The following is a 23,441-nucleotide window of genomic DNA, read 5'->3' as shown; positions in this document are numbered from 1 at the left end:
TGCCATTTCTTTGATTCTGACCATTGACATCTTTGGCCCGGATTATTTAAAAAACATCCTACCTGGCTTGGATCTTCTTCAAGAAATTCACCGAACTATCTATCTGAACCAGTTACTTCCCTGATTGACATAATTGGCTGCCTGTGGCTTTCAGGATTATTTTCAGAGGCCATAGCTTGTTAATTCAATCCCTGTCTACTTCTCTACCATCATCTCCAGTCACTCCTCAAACTCTACCTTTCCTCCAGCCACATAACGACCCGGCAGTTCTCCAAGTGTATCCTGCTGTTTGCTGCTTCTGGGCCTTTGAGCATGCTCTTCCCTCTGCCGGGCAACAAGCCACCTCCTCAGAACTGCTAGCTCCCATTACCCTTCAAGATGAAGGCCAAGTTCCCTTGCCTGAACCCCAAGTCTGATTTGGACTTCTAGTCTCACCTCCGTCAAGCACTAATCACACTGCACTAAGATGTTTTTGTCTGTCTTCCTATCACACTGTGAGCACTCCGAGGGCAGGGCCTGTCCTGACTCACCTGTGTGTCTGCTCCTCTCTGTGCCTGGCGCATGGGAGATGCTCATGGCTGTCTCTGAATGAGTTAAGGAATTGCTGTAACTGGGTTGGGCACAGGGTACCATGGAGCTGAGAGAGCGGGTGGGTGACTTACGCTGCCTGGGGAGGAGGTGAGGAATTGGGAAAGGGCACAGAAAAGGTGATATCCTAAAGGATGAGAAGGCCTTAGGGGATGATGAGAATTCTGTTTTAAGAAGGTGGAGTCAGGCACTTTCTTGGAACAGTGCTTGGGATAAAGTAGGAAGGAGTAAGTGAAAATAATCTTAGCTGCTTGTCTTCTTGTTTTGGGGCGTGTCCTCTATTTTCTAAATCCTCTCCCTTCCATGGCCCACCATCCCCCTCCCACAGCCCACCTTTTTAGGGGCCTTTTTTAGGCTCCCTGACAGTCATACTGTTTGTCCATTCTCCTTTACATGCACCCAAAGACCCCCAAACTTCCCCATCCTTTAACGGCTTCTCTGTCCATTCTCAAAACTGAAGACATTGATAAGTGGATCCTGTAACTGGATCTGCAGCTCCAGGAGACTTTTCTGAGACTACTCAGAGGTACTCTCTCTCCTTTCACTGCGACCGGGTAGTGACAACATCCCTCACCTTCATGAACTGTGCCCTTGTTGACTATTTGTGGGGATATCAGGGAATGTACTATGGGAAGGATTTGGGAGGAGATGCGAGGTTTCAAGGCATCCTCGGATGAACCTCATATTAATGCTGGCCAGCTGGCTCAAGGAAAACAAAATAAGTCCTGCTGGTGCTTGGGGCTTCCTGTATATTCCTCAGTCACTATATGGAGGCTCTGTCCACATAGTGGCAAGCCAGGGTGGCAGCAGCTGAATTCAAGAAGATTCTATGTCTACAATAGACGCCTATGCATGTGTGCACACACATATACATGCATGCACAGTGTCCATATACATGTGCACACACACACACACACAATTTATTTGTCTGTTGCTTCCATTAAAATACTACCTTGTAAGGGGTGGTTTAGCATGGGCCTTAAAATACCACCTTGTGTTTGTTCTGGACTTTCCTGTTTTACAAAGCTGAGCATTCACATATAATTTATGTCTCGTGCTGGAGCTCAGGAATGAGATTGGAGCACAAGTCATCCAATGGCGGAGCATCATTTGATTTCAGGCCTAACCTTGCCCAAAGTCACAAGGCTAGTCATGTATCAGGGCAGCCATTCAAACTGGCATTCTCCTCTTTCCACTGGCAACGCAGTGCCCTCCCATCTGCCGTCCTCCATCTGCACTGCAGTTTGCCTGAGAAACTACAGTATCCTGGTCCATGCAGACCCAGTGAGACTAGGAGGACCCTGGGAGCCAAAGAGACAAAGGCCTTGAACATCATTAGCACAAAATAATCCAAAGCTAAGAAACCTTGGAACAAAGTACAACACTGCATGGGAATTTATCTCGTTGCAGGATTCTCAGTGCAATAATTTTTAAAGAGATAAAAGAAAGAGCAGCTTGGTTTCTAACCTTTTTTATCTTACTTTTTTGTTCTCCTGCTGTAATAACAACCTCAGTTTCTGCCAAGAATTTATTGGCTTCTTTTCTGAATGGAAACCTGCTGGTTTATTTTCTGCAGAACAGACCATGGGGCACCTTTGCTAATTTTATGATCTCCAGAAGAAATTTGGGTTGGAGAGCTAAAAAGAACAACCACACATTCTTTCAGGCTAAAATTCTCTTTAGCTTTTTTTTTTTTTGGTGAGGAAGACTGTCGCTGAGCTAACATCTGTGCCAGTCTTCCTCTATTTTATGTGGGATGCCACCACAGCATGGCTTGACAAGCAGTGTTAGGTCTGTGCATGGGATCTGAACCTGTGAACCCCCAGCTGCCAAAGCAGAGCGTGCGGACTTAACCACTATGTCACCAAGCCAGGCCTCTCTAGTTTTTTGGAATGGAAACAAAGCTTATCTCTCTCTCTCTCCCTCCCTTTCTCCCTCCCACTTTTGGCCTCTTGGCCTCTGTAGGAGTGTGACTCCAAACACTGTCCACATTTATCAAGGCCACCTCTCCCATCATGCCTATTCCAAGAACTTTGCTTTGGCCTTCCTTCTACATTCTTCACACAGTTCCAGGTGTTTGTGGGGAAATTACAGAGGGTTTGGGGAAAACCTAGTCAAGAATACAGCTGTCATTAGGCAAAGAACTTCCCCTTTTTATTACCCCTCTCCCAGCTTACCTGTCTTTGCATCCACCCCTTTCCTCCTTGGGAACCGAAATTGACAAATTAGTTCCTTCTTTTCTGTCTTCTTCTCCTCCTGTTACCCATCTTTTTCTCATCAGCATTTAATCATATCCACCTATCACACTCAAACATTCCCTTTGGCTCCACATCTCTTCTAGCTACTTTGCCATCCCTCTTGTCCTTTCTTAGCCAAACGAGTCACCTACATTATTTGCACCAATGCCTGGCAACAAATATTGGATAGATGGAAGGATGGATGGATGGCAAGCCATGGAATGAATGCTTAAGTTTAGTTTGAGGCACATGGCTTCATCCTCATTAATTATATTATTACCCTCTTGCATTTTTCTAGCAACTTGAGTTGGCGAAATGCATTCACATCTGTAATCTCGGTTGATCCTTACCCAGTGCCGAGCATATAGACAGTAAGGGAAAAATGTTAGTTTTTCTCCCTTTTTTCCTCTCTCAGTTTAAAACTTTCCTCCTTGAAGAAGGCTTCCCTGATAAATCCTGCCCTCTGGTGATCATTTCTAAGCTTTGCCCTCCGTCTGATAGTGGTGGCTGTTAGTAACGTCTCCATTGTAGCCACATAAATGCTCGTCATTTATTGTTCATGAGTCCCCGGTGATAGGCTACGGATGGAATTAATAGTTTGATCATTTTGTCACCACCCCTCTCCCACCCCACCCAGAACATACGAAACATGAACATGTGGCTGGAATTGCCTGAAAAACACCGATTGCCAACTAACTTCCAGACCTAACATGTTTTCACAGGAATTACAACTATTTGCCATTTGACGGCAAGAAGCCCTGTGTCTCCTTCATCAGTTCTTGGGGAGACCAGACGTTTCGGCTGCACTGGTCCAACATGCTGGAGAAAATGGCAGACCTGCTGGTAGGTGACTCTGACAAGTGATGGATTTGCATATCAGGGAGCTGGGGGCAAAAGAGATTTTTTTACCAGCCTCGTAGAGGGCCTTAGTCTAAGTTTAAATACAAACGAATGGAGGCTGCTGCCTTTGGAGGACACGTGGCTCCTACCACATGGATCTGTAGGGGATGAGAATACATTTTGCGAAATCCCTAGACTTTAAACCAAACTATCCAAATTCAAGTCCTTGCTCTATTTCTTACTGTCATAGGACCTAGAGAGAGGCCATTTTCCTACTCTCCAAAGGGCAGGGGATTGACAACTTTCTCACGAAATTGATAGATCCTGGCTTCAACTAATATGAAATCCTAAGTCCTTAACATGGTGGATGGCTGCCTACAGATCAGGCCCTGCCACCTCTCCAGTCGAGGCTCTTGTATGCTCTTCCTCCTGACTTTATTCTAAGCACACTGGTCTCCTCACAGTTTCTCAAAGAAACCAAGTTCCTTTATGCCTCATAATCACCTCCATGCTGTTCCTTCTGCCTGGGCTGCTTTTCCCCTCCATGCTTCTCCTGTGTAACCCCGTCAGCCTCCATGGCTCGGTTCCAAGCACATCCTCGGAAAAGCTTTCTGCTTATCCTCTCCCATTATACCCTGTTCTGTTCCTTCAGAGTTCTCACCAAAATTTATCATTTATTTGCAGGTTTCTTTTTCATTTCCCACTGTTCTATGGCATCTAGCATAATACCTGGCTCCTGAGAGGGGCTAAAGAATTATTCGAGGAACTGAATGTGTGAAAGTATTTAAAACGGTGCCAATAGGCACAGATGCTAGGTTGTTCCACCCAACGCCCAGGGAAGAAAGAGCACCCGGAACTCTGCTTCTTTAGTATGTTGCAGCTTCCCTTTGTGACTCCTCCTGTGCTCACATTTCTCTCACCCCTACACATCTCCTGGGTGCATCGTTTACTCTCTGTCCCCCGATGCCTCACCAGCTGACCCTTGTCTTCTCTCTTTCATTCTGTGAAAACCTGCGGTGAGGAAAGAACAGCCCTCTCTCTCCTTTGCTTTATATTCTCTCTCTAATTGTGTCAGACAAAGTATTGCCTCTGGCCCTGGGGCTTCCAGGCCTTATGGAAGGACAGTCTGAAAGCGGTCATGAAAGCTTAGTCTGGTGTCACGCCATGTGGCGGCCACACACTCTCCTTATAAGGCAGGTCTTGCTGCTCCTTCAGACAAAATATCTATTTTTGTTCAGACAAAATAGCTATTTTATTTCTAAAAGGCTGGATAAAACAAATCAGAGTTTTTTTCCCCTGGAGGTCATAGTAGCCTTTGGCACTTGTTTCTAATTCCTTTCTCAGAGCCAGGATCCCTGCCATGCCGGCATATTGTGGCTAATGGGATGAGTGTTTACTAAGCACCAAGCACTGTTTGAAGAAGTTCTCGCTTCCCTCTGGTGCTCGAGGTGGGCACTATTCTCATCTGATTTACCGATGAGGAAGCTGGGCACCAGGGGTTCGGCACTTGTAAGTGTTAGAGCCTGGATTTGTGTGTAGGTGGTCTGACCCCAAGCCTAGGTCTTTAACCATGCCACCATATTTCCTGTTCTTATAATGAAGGGGGAAAGAGGGAAACGTGTCAGCAGGCATGTGGCAGAGAATGTAGTTTTTGTAAATTCTAGCAAAGCAGTGGCAACGTGTACATTGCCCCTTGGGTGCCATTTTCTTGGAATACTAGAATTTAGGCCCCAAAGGAAAAGCATATAACTGTTGCCATATGTAACCTGTTTCCACCCCACTCCCTGGGCCAAAAACCCCTATAAGCAGAAGAATTGATATCCCTTCAATTTTGGGCATTATTCAATACAATTACATTCCTATATAACAAACTGACTTGAACACTGCTTTAGAAGTTTACGATAATTATATCTAATTTACTTTGTTAGATATTTCCCATGACATCAGGTCTCCCTACACAGTAGACTCTAAATAAATGGTACCCAGTTAGGAAATGGATCTTGCAACAGAAACAATGAGTTTGAGCAGCAGAGGAGAAGACTTGAATCCGGACCAACTCCAGTTAAGAAAAGGAAGTTTCTAAAGTAGTGTTTCCCCGCTCAGGCACGAGAAAGCAAGGGAGATCTTTCTTCATTTCCAAAACAAAAAATTAGCTAAATGTCATTTCTGGGGTGTTACAATCAGTACCTCCACTACGATGTCTAGTTCCCACCTCTCATCCCTCCACCTCTGTGGTTTGTTTCAGGAAGAAAATACAGAAGAAGTGAAAGAACTGGGCAAGATTTCAGAGAAAGCACCGGAGGAGAAAATGAAGACGGTGTTCAGTGACTTCATCAGTCAAAGCAGGTACTAGGAGAGACAGCCGGCACATGGGGAGCTGACTTATATGGAATCAGCTTTTAATTACTTTCACAAATGGTCCATTTTACATGCGTTCAGATGGGCATTTTATAGTATTATATCCATCTTTGTTTTGTTCGGTAATTTAGCTGGCACTTGTCAGGCTGACTACTGCTTCCTGATACTTAAACAACTAAAACATAAAGCAAAGGAGAAAGAAGAGAAGAGAAGAAAGACTTACTGCAGAAACTCTTTATGAAACAAGAAAAATGCTAGGAGGGTTAGTGCCCAGCCTTGTTCTTTGCATTAGGTAGATACTAAAAAACTAGTTGACAATTAGATGGATGTGTTATACCAAATACTATTTAATAGAATTTTTTGTATAACACATTAATAAGAACCAAGTAATGACTCTTATTCCGGGAGGTACACAACACAAGAAAAGATTTTTAAAAATAGGGTGTATTAGTTATCTATTACTGAGTAACAAATAACCTCCAAATTTAGTGGCTTAATACAATGTTTATTGTCTCATGGTTTCTGTGAGTCATGAGCCAAGTGTGGCGTAGCTGGGTCCTTTGCTCAGAGCCTCTCACAGAGTGCAATCAAGGCATGGAGAGAGGTGGCAGTTATCTCAGGGCTCAACTGGGAAGTGTTCCCTTCCAAGATCACTCAAGTGGTTATTTGTAGAATTCAGTTTTCATGGACTATTGAATTGACAACTTCACTTCCCTGCTAGCTGTTGGTCAGAGGTCAACCTCAATTTCTTGTCATGTGGACCTCTCAAAGCTGCTTGTCACAACATGGCAGCTGACTTCATCAGAGTGAGCAAGAAGGAAGAACCAGAGAGAACATGCCAGCAAGATGGAAGTCGCGGTCTATTATGACCCAATCTTAGAAATGACATCCCGTCATTCTTGATGTATTCTATTAGAAGCAAGTCACTAGGTCCAGTGCACATTTAAAGGGATGGAATTACACAATGACAAGTATAGCAGGAGGTGAGGCTCATTGGGCACCATCACAGAGACTTCCTACTATGTAAGGAAAAATCTTTGGACCTGCTCTTGAAATTAATTAGGTCAAGACTCAAGCAAAAATGAGAATTTGTCATAATGGAATTAAACGAAAAGAGATGGAGATTCATTTCATGGAAGGCAAAAACTAGTAGACAGGGACTAGCTAAATTCTGGTGTTCAGCTTTATAAATTCTGTCTCTCCTAATCTCTCAACTACCCAAGCATTTTTACTTTAAAAAAAAAAGGAAAGCAAAGAAATAAATGTGTAGTTTTTCTTTCTATCTTTATTTCTCATTTGTTTTTCACTATAGAAGCAATATATATCAGAGCCATTCCTCCTGTGAGCTAAGTGCCACCTGAGATTCCCTTTAAACATCTTTAAAAAGCTTCATGATTCTGTATTTTTAGAAACGGTGGGCAAATTAATAGCTCAATAACTTTTCTATATTAGGGGGTTACTTGGGGTGATATTCATTCTCCTTTCTCTTCAAGTTTACGACCAACTGAAAAAATATTCCTGAGGGTCAAACAGAGATCAAAATGTTAGTTTTCTATTTGGTGAACCTGGATTAGAGAAAGCAGCTTGGACCTGAGGTCAAGGTGGGCTTCCTGGTCCACCCACCCATTTGTGGTTGAGCAGCTGGACTTCAGGGCTTCCCCCAAGAAGGGACAGAGCATTTGCCATGTCGAGTTGAGGAGGCTACCCACAGCCAGTAGTGGGGCTGGGTCTGAAAGAAGAAGAAGGAACAGAAACATGTTCTGGGGTCATTTACCTTGGTTTTGATGAAGGAATCAATGACTTCTTGTCCTGTGAGGAAGGGAGAGAGATCAGAAGTCAGAAATGTCCACCATCTGGGCTGCTCTATCCTGGGAGTAGAATGGAATTCCTTGTGCCTTTGGGGATGGTAGATGTGTGACAATAAGATGCCTCCTCAAAATACAATATTTTTTATTCTTTTAAAAATTAAGAGAAAATGTAACTTGACTAGGATGCCCAAAGAGAATTTCTGATGAGGTGTCCAAATGCCACAAACAGAGCTCTGGTGTAGGACCCTTCATTGGGGGTGTGGCATCTTAGACTTCCCCTTTTATCACTTTTGTAGTTAATTTTTTATCACAGTATTACATGCTTATCTTGCCAAAAAAATACAGAAATGTATAAAATAACAGTGTTTTCAAGTTTCTCCCCAATCCCACCATTCAGACAGAAGAGTTTGATTTGTCTTCCTGGATTTTCTCCTTTGCATTTTCAAACACACACATTCATAAAAATACTGTATTTCTTCACAAATGATACCACACATTTTGTTCAGTAGGTTTCTTTTTCACTCAACAATATGTCACTGGCATCTTTCTACAGCAGTACGTAATAATCGTCTTCAATATTCAATTGCATGGTGTGTCATATATTTATCTGGTTCCTGATATTTAAGTTGTTCCCATTTATTTTGCTACTATAAACAATGCTACAAGAAATGTTGCTGTGTAAACATATTCTTCCAAAATTTTTCAGTTATAGTTAAAGGATAGAATTCTGGTATAATTTTTAGAAAAAATTATACAGACATTTACATTTTTATAGGTGCTGTCAAATACCCTCTTAAACATTATAAAAATTTATACTTTCCTACAATAATGGAGGAGAGTGACTATTTCTCCACATCTTCACCAACCTTGAATATTATTCATTTTTTCATAGGTGAAAATGGTGTAGATTTTAATTTGCATCTAAGTTGTCGCTAATGAGGACAATATCTTATTTCCTCAAGTTTTAAAACCATTCATATTTCTTCTTCAATTGCATTCATAACCTTTACCGTTTTCCTGTTTTTAACTTCATCCCCCAAAATGTTGCTACTCAGTCCTATGCACGGTTTTAAAAATGTGAAGGCGTATCTCAGTACTGAGTTTAAAATACTTGCTCTACATACAACTTTTCAGGAAGCTTTTGGTGAGTGTTAAATTTCTAAGATGAAGGACAACTGCGTTATTTTGTGTTTGTTGTTATGAACTCGAATAGCAATCACAATAGATATGTACTGAAAGAAACTGGGAAAACAAGCATCTATTTCCCAAGACTAATGTGGGGTCTAGGCATCATTTCCAATTCTCATTTTGTCTCTTAGAAAAGTTAGTGCATCATTGCTTAATCCTAAATGAAAAATCTTGGCTCATTAACTTTCGCATTGCGTGGCGGAAAGTATACTTGCAAATCTCTGGAATTATATAAATGGATTTTCACTAAGTAGGTTTCAAACTTGTTATTCTTCTCTTATAGTGCCTTTATCTCTGAAGCAGAAAAGCAGCCCAAGATGTTGAACCAAACCACTTTAGATAAGAAACGACTCACGCTCTGTTGGCAGGAGCTGGTATGTGAAAAGCTATTTATACTTTGAACAGAATTAAAGCATGTGCTTTAAAAATAAACCTTGTGGATGAGGCATAGGTCACAGACCACATGAGGATAAGGTTCTAAAGGTTATACATTTGCGCGATGCAGAGGCATGAGAAGAACATATGAGAGTGAGTTGGAAAGGAACTAACCTTTATCGGATGTTTACAAGAATGAGCTGGAAACTCACCAGTTCTACATCCTATTCTGATACATTTCCCACTTGTTTATTTTCTTGACATCTGTATTTTGTCAAAGACTTGACATTTCCCCCTTACAAGCTGAGAGATCAAAAGAAATAAGTATTCTTCCTTTCTTTGGGTTCCTCCCATTGAGAATTGTGTTAAAGTCGTAAGCACTTCTTGAGAACAAGGCACGAGCCGATACCTTTCTGTGGCCTGGAGACCCTGCACAGTGCTGGGTGCCTTCTAGATGCTCAGTCCCTGTTGAACGAGTGAAGACTGATAAATGCTGGACCAAGTAGACCCTGGATTATCTCATTCTGAAACGTCACTTCCAGCAATGGCACCAAGGGACATTTTGTATGAGGCCATGATAATTCTGCAAAGAAACACTCCTCTGTGTTTGGTTGGCCAGGGACATTTTAAAGATGTGAGTGGGGCCCAGAGAGATTAAATAATTTTTTAAAGGTCACGGCTAGTTAATCATAGTCTAGAGACTAAAACTCAAGTCTCCAACCTCCTAGTTCATCCTTCTTTCCAGAACAATAAATGAAAGTTTGTGTATTCCTCTTCTATACTCCAAGGGAGGCCAGATTCCCACCATATATAGGATCTTCCTCCCACCCCAATTCTTCATCAGCACCTCTCACTGCCCTTCCCTGTCTCTGCGGTGTCCCTCCACGACATACTGCCCACAGAGTTCTACTGTCCTCTCCATGTCCGACAGTCCTGGGCCTAAACAAGCCCACAATTTCAAAATCTTTGTAATGTCCCAGCTCTACCTCCTTATCTCCAGACCTGTATGTCCAGCCTCCTCATGGACATGTAAGCTGCTTGTGTCAGGGCACCTCAAACTCAATATTGCTCACTCAACCCAGCATCTTCCCACCTAAACTTGTTCCGCATCCCATTTTGGCACCACCAGCTACACTTGTTGCTTCAACCAGAAGCCTACGAATTGACTTTAAATCCTTATCCCTCACCCCGAATAGTCAGTTCCACCCCAGGCCCTGTTGATTCTGCTCCTCAAAGACTCTGGAACTTACTCCACTTCTTCATCCCCAGAACCACTGCCTAAACGAGTGCTTTGGCATCTCCGGCTAGACTATTGCGGTAGTCTCCCTCCAATCCATCTTCTATACTACGACCAGACGGTCTTTCTAAAACACAAACCTGATTAGATCACCATTGCTTCAGAATTCACTGGAGTCTCTCAGTCATTCATAGGACAAAATCTAAATTCCTTTTGCATGATATACAGGGACGCTCATCATCTCACTCCAAACTAGCATCCCAGCCTCACCTCCCCTTAATCCCTTCTTAGATATTTTATGCTCCAACAATTTTGAATTCTCACTGATTATGTGCCTTCACATGTAATTGTTCCGTCTGTCTGGACTGTCCTTTTTCTTCTTGTCACCTGATGAATTGTATTCATTTTTTAAGCCTCAGCTCAAATGTCATATCATCCATAACACCTAGCTTCGCCCCTCTCTGCTCCCATGATGTTCCACACATTTTAGTTATTTGCATGTATTGCTTTCACCTCACCAAACTGTTCAAGTCTCAGAGGAAGGAAGCATGGGTTTTCCCCCGCCCCAGACCTTGGTTCCTAGAATAGTGCCTGGTACAGAGCAGGCATTCAGTTCTTCCAATCAACAGGTACAGAAGGCTTCCAATGTGCCAGGCCCTGTGCTTGGTGCCGGGAAAACAAAGCTGTGAGTACTTGGTGCTTGTCATCAAGAGATTTATTGATTGACTGGTTTATTCATTCCACAAACATTTATTTAACACCTGCTATGTGCCAGGAACTCTGTGAGACACCGAGAATAAAAGGTAAGAACAACAGAGGAGGTTCCTGGCTCGTGAAGTTCACGTTTTAGTGGAGAAAACAGAAGAGAGACAGGTAAACAACAAGTAAATAAAAGTGATTACAGATGATGATTAGGAAGGAAATTTTAAAAGGTCATGGCAATCAGGAAAATGTGGGGGGATGCAAGGCAGTGGTGACATTTAGTTGAGGAAGCCAGCCACGCAGAGTCCAGGAAGAACATTTGAGCAAGAGGAAAGGGAAGCACACCAGTCTTGAGGATGGACCGAGCTTGGTACCTTTTAGGCCCTCCTGAGGAGCCGTGTGCCTGGGGCACAGTGAGGGAAGCACCATGAGATGAGGCAGAGCAGGCAGGGCCAACTCACACAGGGCCTTAGAAAGCACCGCAAAAGGTTTGGGTTTTTTTCCTAAGCGCATAAATGTGAGCTGAATGAGTGAATCAAAATAAACACTTTTGGATCTTCCAAACACGCACACTGAGCCCCCTGGTGGTGTTTCCCACATGATGCCGACTTGGTCTGGAAGCACCCACCATGCCCCTGGGAAGAGGTGGCGAGAGCAGTGATCGAGGACATGGACTCTGGACTCAGCTGGCGGTCACCTCCAGCTCTGCCTCTCGGTAGTTTATTACTCTGTTTCCTCAACTGTACAACAGGAATAATAACACCTACCCCGTAAGGTTGCTATGAGGAGTTACGAGGATTAATACAGCAGTTAGAACATCGCCTGGACAGAGGAAGAGCTCGTTCCTTTTCAGCTGTTATTATTGTGATTGTTGCTGTTGTTGTTAAGTATTAGAAAGCCTAGATTTAGGTCCTGCCTAACAGAGCTATGGGAGCTTGACAAACCTCTGACTTTTCTGAGCCTCAGCTTCTCATCTGTCAAACAACCATGAGAAGATATTCACCGCCTCCGTATTCCTACGAAATTTCTCTTCAACAGGCAGTGTCCACTGGCAGACCCTGAAGCAGCCCTCATGAGTGGCTCCTTGTGGAACTTAAAAGTACCTGCATGATTCTCCAGCAACAGGACAGTGCTCGTTGTCCAGATTTCTAGAAAGATCTATGCTGACTCTTGTCTTATTTTAGGACGTGATGGTCAAGGAGGCCAAGGAGATCATCCAGCAGCAGAAGAAAAAGTTATCTCTTGATGAAATGATCCAGGAAGCCCAAAAATTTGTGGAAAAAATCCGCTTTCTTGTTGATGAGGTAATCAACTCTCAAGGCAAAACTCAATTTGGAAGATTAGACTGAATGTCTTCCCAGTGAGGTGTGAATGTTTGATAAGGATGAAAGAGGAGCAGTGTTTTCTCCCAAACTCTACTGAGCTGAGCAGACACTATTAGTTTAGGGGTGATAAAGGAGATTTTAAAATTAAGATGCAAATGTACAGATTTGGTTTGCAAAGCCCGAGTATTCAGCAGAAATAAAAAGCATGTTCCCTAATGGACTCAAGAAAAATCAAAATAAGCACGGGAAGATTGGTAAGTTTGCAACTTAAGAAGATTTAAACTCACGTCCAGTAAAAGTCAAAACAGCTTCTCATTTTAAATTTGCTTGTAAACAGCCTCTCTGGTGACTTCTAGAATGATCTAAAACGGCCCTCCTATTTGTTTCTGTCAGAAACCGAGTTTCATGTGGGAAGTTTTCAGAGAGGTACAGATTTACCGCTTCTGTTCTCAAAAGTTGTATTTCTTGTTGCAAATCCATCATTCCCTGAAGGCCTAATAAAGAATGAGACAAGCAGTCACTTTAGTAGACGCAAGAGTTTCAATAAGCACCCAGAAGGTTCAGACCAGGAACTGGGGCCTCAGGTCTGTGACTGACCAGCTCTGTGGTCCGGAAAACCTCCACATGATATCTCTGTTTCCATATCAAGGGAGAAGGGATGCCCTCTTTGGGTACCAATTTCACCAGAGGGTTATGGGGTTAGAAAGACAGAAATCTGCTTCCAGCCTGGGAATGTCAAAGCCTAGTTTATAACAATATACCTCCCTTTTGTTTTGGTGGCTGTGTTGGCTCAGAAATGTGCATTTCAAACACTCACAACATAATGGGCTTCCTGGCAGGAGATTCTGCAATTCCTGTCTTGATTAGCTCAACTTTAAAGTCTAATTTTCTGAGCAATTTAGTCGTTTCTCCTGAATAACCACCTAAAATGGAGCTAAAATACTTGGCAATCATATTTTAGGTATAAAGTCCCTTGCAGAATTGTTTTTCCTTCCTTAAGAGCAAATGGAAAGATATTCATGAATTTTTGGTTTTTTATTTCAATATTCTGGAAATGTTACCTAGCTCTTAGGAGGGCCAATGCTCAAGGCTAAATCATTATTACAAGATTGCAAAAAAAAGAGGAAAAGGAAAATCTATGGGAAGGTGTAGAAAAATGTTTGTTCTACAGATGGAGAAAAGTAGGCCATCAAAGATGCCAAATCGTGGATCCAAATTGCATATCCTCAAAGCACAATAAGAGTTTGGCATATGGGGTTTATAGGTACTTGTAATTCATGACCGAAGGCTTTCTCAAAGAAGCTACACTTGCTTGATTGCATAGATGTTTAAGTACCCAGAGGGTTTAAGCCCCAGAATTAGTTTTGCAGAAGGGGGGCTGTTTCAGGATAGGAGAGCACTGGAAGTGCCCTTGTTAAACACCAACCTATCAAATCCATTCCCCTCTGTTCCCACAGCCACAGCACACCATCCCCGATGTCTTCATCTGGATGCTCAGCAACAACAAGAAAGTGGCCTATGCCCGCATCCCGTCCAAAGACCTGCTCTATTCCCCCGCCAGGGAGCAGATGGGCAAACACTGCGGGATGATCAAAACTCATTTCCTCAAAGTAAGTCTGCACTATTTTTGACTCAAAAATTCTCTTTCCTCCTGAGTTGCTCAGCGTTCCTAGTGTGTGTCCATATCGCAGACTCTTCCTCAAAACTTTCAAAGATCTGAAGACAGCTGGAACACCTTGCCCTTCTTGAATCAAATTGTGATTCATAGACTTTCTCAAGGCTGAATATTTTCCAGTTTTCTAATTACTATGTCACCTGACATGTAAGATTTTCTTTTAACCTAGTAGGAGCACCTCAAGGTTACTTTAATTATTACTTCTTTGATTACTAGGAAGAATGGACATTTTTCCATTAGTTTCCTCTGTACATTTTCTCAAGTGAAATTTGTCCATGGCATCTTTTCACATGAGTTTATCTATATTTTAAAGATAGATTTCAAGAAAATTACAAGAGGAGAGGTTTATATTCCATAAAACTGCTAATTCTATGGAATATAAAAGTCCTGGTGACTTTTAAATTGTGAATATGAGTCTTTTCAACTTGAGTCTTTGCATCCTTCCTGAAGACATGGTCCCCTGATGCCTCATGGGTGGCTACTCAGGCACCATCTCTGGATGGATTCTGCTGTCTCTAACTCAAGATTTGAGCCTTTCTTGGAGACCCTGGGCATTTTACCTCTATGATGAAGAAATTTCTTTCCAAGAAGTAGACTTGTGCAAATATGGAGAAAAAGCAGTCCAAAAGCTTAATTAACACTCACCAATGACTGACAGCTAGAGTGTGTGCTTTGACCGATTTAACTTTTCCCAACCCATAGGAGACTGCTCTGCCAGTTTCGGTTCTGATTTCTTGCTGTAACATAGTTATTTTTCTACTGCCTCAGAAGGAGGAGGTGAAGGTTCGAAACCATGCCATGCGAAGAAGGGGTGAAGACATAGCAATGTTTAACTGAGAAGAGATTTGATGGCATGATGGAGATTTTAAGTGTTTGTAGGGCTACCACATGGATCATGGGTTGAGAGTGTTTGTGTTTGTTTCCAGGGGATAGAACCAGGCCTCATGATAGCCATTACAGGGAAATAGTTCCCTAAATGGAGGTCCATAATGTGCTCCTTGTCCCCTTGTTGTAAATATGGCAGTGGGCAGCTAGACGAGATGGCTTCTGAGTGCCATCCAATTGCTAGAGTCTACTATAGATGTGAAGGTCAAATGTTGCAGACAGAAGAGGCAACGTGGAGTAATGGTTTAATGCATGGGCTTTGAAATAAAGTGAATCTGGGTTGTAATAGTTTACTAAGACTGCTGTAACGAAGTACCCCTGAGTGGCTTAAACAGCAGAAATTTAGTATTTCATCGTTCTGAAGACCGGAAGTCTGAGATTAAGGTGTTGGCAGGGCCATGCTCCCTCTTGAAGATGCCAAGGAAGCGCCTTTTCTAGCTTCTGATAGTTCCTTGTGGCAGCATAACTCCAGTCTTGACAGGATGTTCTCCCTGTGTGGGAGTCTCTCTTCACATCGTATCCTTTTATGAGAACCCTGCTCCAGTTTAACCTCGTGTTAGCTATCTTTGCAGTGACCCTATTGTCAAATAAGGTCATATTCTAAGGTACTGGGGGTTAGGACTTCAGCATAAGAATTTTTGAGGAATACAATTTAACCTAATATTTATGAGCTGTATGACCTTGGGCAAGTTACTTAATATCTCTATTTCTACGATTCTTCATCCATCAAATGGAGACGGTGTTGAGGCTTAATTGGACAAATGCATGTGAAGAACATGCAGTGTACATCATCCAGGGTCATCATTCAACAAATGCTGGCGTTCAAACAAACGGACATCCAACATCTAGAGGATGTTTCTGGAATTGTGTGCTCCCTTCTGTATGGGATTCTCTTTGTTATTTTCTGTCACTTGTGTAAAATGATTTTTAAACCCACCCCTGTAAAACTGTAACTGAAAAAAGAAATTTTCACCCAAGTTACTCGTCACAAATATCAGAGTTTTTCTTTAACTTTCTCCATCTAAAGAATTCTGGGGTTGCAAGAAATACTTAAAAATAGTGAATCATTTCAGAAGGCCTTGTGCTAAAAATACGAGAAAATCAGTGTCAAGTTACTCCCTCCTAAATATTTTGATGTATCCTGGCATTATTTAAAATTAGGACAAAGAGCGGGTGTCAAATATAGCCAAAGGGTGGACATAACTGGGAGTGCAGAACCTTTGCCCCGAGGTCTGGGTTTACTTCTGTATCTGAATTTCCTTTTGCCACTGGGACTGCTTTGTGTGACAGCCTTCTGAATTGTGTTGAATTCAATTGAACCGACACGATGAAAGGTCTTGCTGAGATGATTTAGCAAAACCATTTTCATTTCTGTTGTGATGTGTCACCTTTGATTGCCACTTGCTCCTTCAGCCTCCCTCTCTGCCCCCTGCTCCTCACTGAATTGCTAAGTCTGAATAAGTACGAGCTGTACCAGGGGGACAGAGTGTTCACACACCTGCCATCCACTCTGATTTTGTATCTGGGAATTAGGAAGTGCAATAAGACAAAGCATAGAATGTAAATCTATAAATCTCTAGGCAAGACTCTTCTCGAAGCTTATTCTACGGGACATCTGTCCTTTGAGTGCCTCCATAAACATCCCATGTTCACACGTTTGGGAGGTTGCCGTGGTCTCCCTCTCTTGGAGTTTCTCAGTGCTCGTTTACCAGTAGAAGGCTCTAGAAACAGCTTTAACTTTTACAACCCACATTTGACAACCATAATCATCTAGCATACCTATTTACAAATTTTAGGAAACTACTGTTTCTGGGGGTCCCATTTGGGGCATATTAATCTAGAAGAAACAAGGGGGCCTCATCTGAAGTCACATGGTTACGTAACAGTAAATCTGTAACTGCAAGCAGGGTTTCATGGTCCCTGGTTCCATGATTTTTCTTTTTCTCTAATTTAAATCTATTGGTAATGCTACTAAAAATGCTGGAACGAAATTAGACCTAATTGACCAGCCAAAAAAGCAAGAGTTCTCCCTTTTCAGTCTCATCCCCTTTCCCTAGTGGCCGAAGTGGGGAACAGCATGTTCATTACCAAAGAGAAACTCATCCTGTGAGAGGAGCTGGGTGCACTTAGAGCCCAGACAGAGGGTGGTGCTTGATCTTCCTTTTCTTTTCTGCTTGAGTCACCTCTCTGTGCCAAGTCTGCCCCGGTAGACTCCAGAGGCCCCTTCTCAGTCTCGTCTCCACCTCTATCCTATCCTCTGCTCCACACCGGAGTCTAGTCTCTTATTCTCCAACCTCCAGTTTTCCATCCAGCTTTCCCTCGGATGCAGTAGAAAGTGGTGGCTGAAAGACACCGTTCTGGGTCTTGCCACAAAATGAAACCTCCACGAAGCAAACAACCCTTCCTCTGACTAATATTGATTGACCAACTTCAGCACAATTTGTGTGAATTACCTTTCTCTCCTTTTTATGGTTTGCCAAGATTTCCTCTTCCTTCTAAGCCAGCTGGCATTCCTGAGGACCCTGGAGGGGGGTGGATGGGGCATGAGAGACGCTAAGACTGTAGCATTTTGTCTCAGACAATTTTTATACTTTGATGATCATAGATTTTTGATGCACTTTTGCATTTTTTAATTATTATTATTATTTTTTCCTACCTTACCATGCTACTCTCAAAAGGAAAGAAGTTGCTGTGGTTGGTCAGATTTGAGGAGTACATGAGAAAGACAGGAGAATGGGGAAGAGAAGGAGGCAGGGGAAGACACACCCAGGCTGGAAGTGCAAGTGAAACTAAAAATGGGATGCTGTTTCTGAAAGCACCTAGCAAGGTGCTCAATAATGCCGTGTGAGTTCCAACATGGACACTTGAGTGAGACGCTCTGCGTTGTCTTGCAAGCAGTTTCAGTTTGTGTGTTTTTAAAAAGATGTGTAAGCTGCAAACTCAGGATTATAGCAGTGTCCTCATATAACATTGTCACAAGATGTTAGCTGAGTTTTTGGTTCTAACCATCAATTCACACACCCATGTTGTTTTCATAGCAGTAGAAATGAATGATGTTTTTTGTTGTTGTTTTTGTTTTTGCTTTACTTTAAGAAGCAAAGGATATCAGATCTGCTTGGGACAATGCAGCATCGTTAGTTAAGTTTCGCTACTTCAGTTCTTAAAACTGTGGTCCGCAGACCAGCAGGATCAGCACCAACAGGGAGAAAGGCAGAATCTCAAACTCTACCCCAGACCTATTGAATCAGAATTTACATTTTAACCAGATGCCCAGGCCGTTCACATGCACTGACACACACATCAGTGTGTGAGGAGCGCTGGCTAAGAGTCTGGGCTCTGGAGCCAGGGTGAGCAGAGTTGAGTCTTGGCTCTATCCCTGCCTCGCTCTGTGATGTTGGACTATTGCTTAACCTCTCTGAACCTCCTTTGCTTCATCTTTAAAATGCACATAATAAAAGTATTTATTTTATAGTCATCATGAAGATGAATGATAGCCTGTGGCTTGCTTTTTTTTTTAGAGATACAATGCAGTTTTTGTCTTTGTTTTGTTTTATGTTTTTAGGAAGATTGGCCCTGAGCTAACATCTGTTGCCAATCTTCCTCTTTTTATTTTTTTCTCCCCAAAGCCCCAGTACATAGTTGTATATCCTAGTTGTAGGTCATTCTAGTTCTTCTGTGTGGGCTGCCACCACAGCATGGCTTGATGAGCGGTGAGTAGGTCCATGCCCAGGATCTGAACTGGCGAACCCTGGGCTGCTGAAGTGGAGTGCACGAACTTAACTCCTCAGCCACAGGGCGGGCCCCATTGTTAATAGTATGCAAGCAACAGGACATTCTGTGTGAGGGAGGAACATGAGGGCAGAGCCTGGGACAATGCAGTGCTCACCATGTGTAAAATATTATTATTAGAAAAATAAATACATAATTTGACAAGTATTTACCGAGTTCTTCCTGGGTGCCAAGGGCTTTTTTAGGTATTGGGGGCATCACTGTGAACAGACATAAAAATCCCGGCCTTTGTGAATTGGTGTCCTGGTGATGTCTACAAATGGCAGAGGGATTGCTTTTATTACAACAAAATAACTTTAGGCTTTCAACAAACGTTTGTTTTATGGAACAAGTGCTAAATGCATTTAGCTCTTATTATTATCATTATAGAAGTGATGAATTGAGGATTATTTGTCTTGCCATAGTTTTAAAAATTCTGAGTTGCAGAGTGGTTGTTTTTACCAGCAATAAAATGAACTTTTTCTTTTTAATGCTGAATAAGTAATGGCATTCCACTCCCCAAAGAATACAATCCAGACTCCTCCACAGAACCGGCAGGATTCTTCAGCCCCGTCGGCGTCAGTCTCTGCCCCAGCTCTTTCTTTTCTGAAAGCTATTAGCACATCCGTTGCTGGCACAGAGTAAGCACTCAGTAAACGTTAACCCATTTAACCACTGTTGCTGCCCCTGCATCTTTGTCCACACACTGCCCTGTTCCTGGGATGCCTTCTCTACTGGTCCAACTCCAGAGTACCGATCAAAGCCCAGCTAAATATTTGAATCTTCAAGAAAAGATGGAAATACCTGCTGTTACTTCTCTTCCCCCTCAGCATTTTCTCTCTTCCGCTTGACTTTGCATGCGAGTAAGTGAATGCAAGTCAGCTTCCTCGTCTAGACGTGAGCTCTTGGGTGCGGGGCTGGGTCTGTGTCTTGGTCCTTGTGAAGCCCTCCTGGCCCCACCCCCTCAGCAAGGCCTAGCGACACTTGTTGTAGCTGCTGAATTGAGTTGCTCAAAATCCATTTAGCGAACCCACAACGCAAGATGGAAAGGTGAACAGCTGTGCTTAATTTTGGTTCAGGGGCTCTCCGTGGGTGCCTTGGAAGTTGTCAGAGCAAGCTGTAGCCTCTTGCAGTAGGATTTTGTGATTCTCTCTGGAAAAGAAGTGGTGCAGAAGAGAGGGGAAAATACTGGTAAGAAATGCTAAGAAACGCTAAGAAGAGGCACTTAAAAGAGTCAACAAAATCTGGAGAGGTAGCCACTCGCAGAATGAAGGCCTTGCTAGCAACCCTGAACGCAGCCAAGTCTGGGGCCTGGGACTCCTTGGATGGGAGCAAGGGTTCCCTTAATTCTGGTGGTGGAGAAATAAAGGAACCACGCTGCATTGAGTTGTGTCCTTAACACCTTGAGAACACGTGCACCCACATGCATACATATGCATGTGCTCACACACCACACACACTAATACACGTAAACACACAAATTCGAACAAGCAAAAACCTCGATACAAATCCGAGTACATTAAAGGAGAGAATGCAGGGTAGTAAGGGAATTTGCAACACGCTGCATGAGGAAGGGGTGAGGGAGCTAGAGATGTTTAGTTAGGAAGAAAGAACATGGCAGGGCACGTAGGTTCCTTCAAGCTCCTGAGGGCCTGACCTGTGGAAGAAGCATTTGAATTCTTCTGAGTGAAGCAATGAGGTAGAGGCTGTGGCTGGAACTCCAGGCAGTTGGAAGTTCTGGGAAGGGAGATTTCAACTCAGTGCGGGAAGAGGCAAGCTGTGGGGGTTCAGAGTCCCGAGTCTAGATTGAGAATCATCTCTCCTGAGTTCAAGTCCTGACTCCGTCCCTTAAAAGCTGAATGATCACAGGGAACTATTTAACCTCTCTGAGCCTGAGTTTCCTCATCTATAAAACAGGGCCCATAACCATACCTACCTGTTAGGGTTAAATGATCCAGGGCTCAGAAGTGCTTAGCACAGTGCCTTTTTAAGATTCAGGCCCCACTAACCCTGGATCTGCCTCTGGAATTGTGCATCGTGGCAACTGGCGTCATTGCTCTCATTTTGGTATAAGGTAAGCTCCTGAGAACCACTCTCTGAACACACTCCCAGGTGTGTCCCCAGGAAGGACCTCTTGTCTCAAAGAGTGAGGCCCATAATCACTCCTACTAATGAGGTGGTCTTCCTTGTAACCCTTCCCCAGCTTCCTGGAAAACGGCCGGCTGGTTGGTCAGTGCAAGCAAAAGTTGATGTATACCTCTGGCTGGGCTCCACCAAACACTCAAGTGCCATTTTGGACAACTTGCCAGCAGGCTACGAAGCAGAAATGTCCTCCAAAGTGGCTGGTGCCAATCAACCCCCAGCCAACCTGCTCTACCAAGGTATGATGCCCACTGGGCAAAGAGGGTCATTGGCTTCTGAGAAAACAGTGAGGAGGGTGGCATGTGTGAATTGTTTGCACATCATTTTAGGATCAACTTATTTGCTTTCTTTGAATATAGTTTCTAAATTTTCTTCCTTATCTTCCAATGTCCTATCTAAAAAGAATAAAGTGAAGTCATTAAACACACCTGGAATAAAAATTCGTATTTTTCTGTTAATGGAAAGAGAACAATTTGAGTTTCTTTGTAGGCAGACTATGTAGGTTAAGTTTGCATTTTTAGCAAAAGATGTCTTTTAAAGAAACATCAGTAAGTTCTTGTGCTGAAATGACCTCTGAAATTAAAGCAGGTTTTCCTTTTACATGGCTTTGGGGTTTTGACCCATAAACAGCAGGCAGTTACCTTTCCTGGTAATGACCCAAAGGAAACTGGTAGCATTGAGGTCACTCATGTTTCTCTAGCTTGCTTCTTGACCTGGCTGCTTTTAGAAATTCAACATACTTTATGTAATCCTTTCTCCTATGTAGATGTTTTCGATGAGGGCCATCGTGTTTATATTTTCATATAATTCTGATTTTTATTATATGTAGTAATGCGTTACAGTTGCATTTTGCTTTCTGTTTCCAAGTGGCTTCAATTTGCAGGATCTCCTGCTGCTGAATTCAGATAGAGTAGACTGCAGATTACCTTTACTTTGTCTGAAGTTGAGTTTTGAATTGAGTGTATTGGAAACACTGAAGAACTGCTTACACACCCAGGTTTCCTGTGTTGCACAAGGCTCCTGGGATGTTGGTTGACCTTGACTGCCCGTGGAATCTAACCGGCTCAATGGTTAGAAAAAACAAGGTTCTAGAGATATTTATCCAATGGCGCAGCTCATGGTTGATATGCTCAAGGTCAATGCATAAGAGCAAGGAAAGCTCAGCCTTGTCTTTTTAGAAAATGCATAGCTCCCCATGTGCCGAGCATTGTGCCCTATATTCTATACATAAGATTTATTTCTCACATCAACCTGGGTGGCTTCTTCATTTTATAGATGGAGAAAGGATGTATCAGAGATGCTTAGAAACTGCCCAAGATCACACAGTTAGTAAATGATGGAGCAAACCATCTCCAGACGCTGCTTTATCTCCACTGCTTTCCATCCTGTCTTTAGAGAGTTTCATCTTTGGATGAAAAATACCCACATCAAGTTATCTTTGTATTTCTGTAGACACTGTCTCTAGAGACCTAAGGTCCACGGATGTATTTGCTGTCCCAGCTACTAACAATTCAGAGGAGAGCAAAGACTCTTTCCAAAGCTCTCTGATCCTCTGCAGCATGTTGTTTTCATGCAGTGACCTAATAAACTTCCTCCGCTATGCGCTGACACTGATGGCTTTGGCTGCCTTCCACACCTACTGGAGAATTTTGTTTCTTCAGTCATTTTGTGCTTCAGAAAATCTCCATTCAACCAATAATTATTTTGCACCTACATATGGCAGGTACAGTGGGAAGACTAGCGGGGGATGTGGAGTTGAGTGAGAGGTGATCCGGCCCTCAAGTGGGGGCAACTAGACATGTCTCTAATAACCACAAGTGCAAAGTGAGCCTTACCACAAATGACCGGCCACGAAAGTGTGAGAGTAAAGAGGAAGCTGACTTGATTAGTCTAAGGAACAGAGCTGGTAAGACTCTAGGTTTCAGAAAATCAAAAATTTAGACTAAGTAAATAGCGCCCCCTGGAGTTGTGCAGCATACCGCCTGTGTGTCTGCAATTGGGACCTCTGCTAAAATTCTGGGTTTGGTCAATTCAGGGGCAGCTGGTTCTCAGGGGATGAGCCATGCCCAAGTTCACTCCCAGCTGCGGAATTTCCCAAACTAAACCGCATGTTAAGGAACATGTGGGCTCTCTCTAGACATAGACTCCGTCAAGAAATTCCTAAACCTTCTACTGAACAGTCCATTGTTTGTGCTCGCCATATTAAGGCTCTCTCTCGTCAGCAAGTCCCAGTCTGTCCACTTAGGGTGTTTTTGGTGTACGTGGAGGTGAGGATGGGGGAGGACTTGGAATTGAGGCTGAAGAATCACTTCT

General features: G+C 43.0%; 1 protein-coding gene across 5 annotated transcripts in view; it reads left to right on the top strand.

The window, feature by feature from the left end:
* Positions 1-23,441, top strand: part of FER1L6 (fer-1 like family member 6) — a 134,675-nt gene that overhangs the window by 49,265 nt on the left and 61,969 nt on the right. For 4 of the 5 annotated variants that reach the window (XR_006885543.1, XM_046641656.1, XM_046641654.1 and 1 more), the window contains exons 14-19: positions 3,548-3,668; positions 5,911-6,011; positions 9,303-9,393; positions 12,518-12,637; positions 14,116-14,268; positions 21,190-21,367. Coding sequence is in view for 4 of the 5 variants with exons in the window: in XM_046641656.1 (XP_046497612.1) it covers positions 3,548-3,668; positions 5,911-6,011; positions 9,303-9,393; positions 12,518-12,637; positions 14,116-14,268; positions 21,190-21,367 (764 nt within the window). In the remaining variant the exon portion in view is untranslated. The remainder of the gene's footprint in view (positions 1-3,547; positions 3,669-5,910; positions 6,012-9,302; positions 9,394-12,517; positions 12,638-14,115; positions 14,269-21,189; positions 21,368-23,441) is intronic. The other variant, XM_046641657.1, reaches the window with a different exon arrangement.

Source organism: Equus quagga, chromosome 16, assembly GCF_021613505.1.
Source record: "Equus quagga isolate Etosha38 chromosome 16, UCLA_HA_Equagga_1.0, whole genome shotgun sequence".
NCBI classification, from domain to species: domain Eukaryota; kingdom Metazoa; phylum Chordata; class Mammalia; order Perissodactyla; family Equidae; genus Equus; species Equus quagga.
The sequence above is the reverse complement of the archived record's forward strand: the minus strand, read 5'-3'. Positions and strand labels throughout refer to the sequence as shown.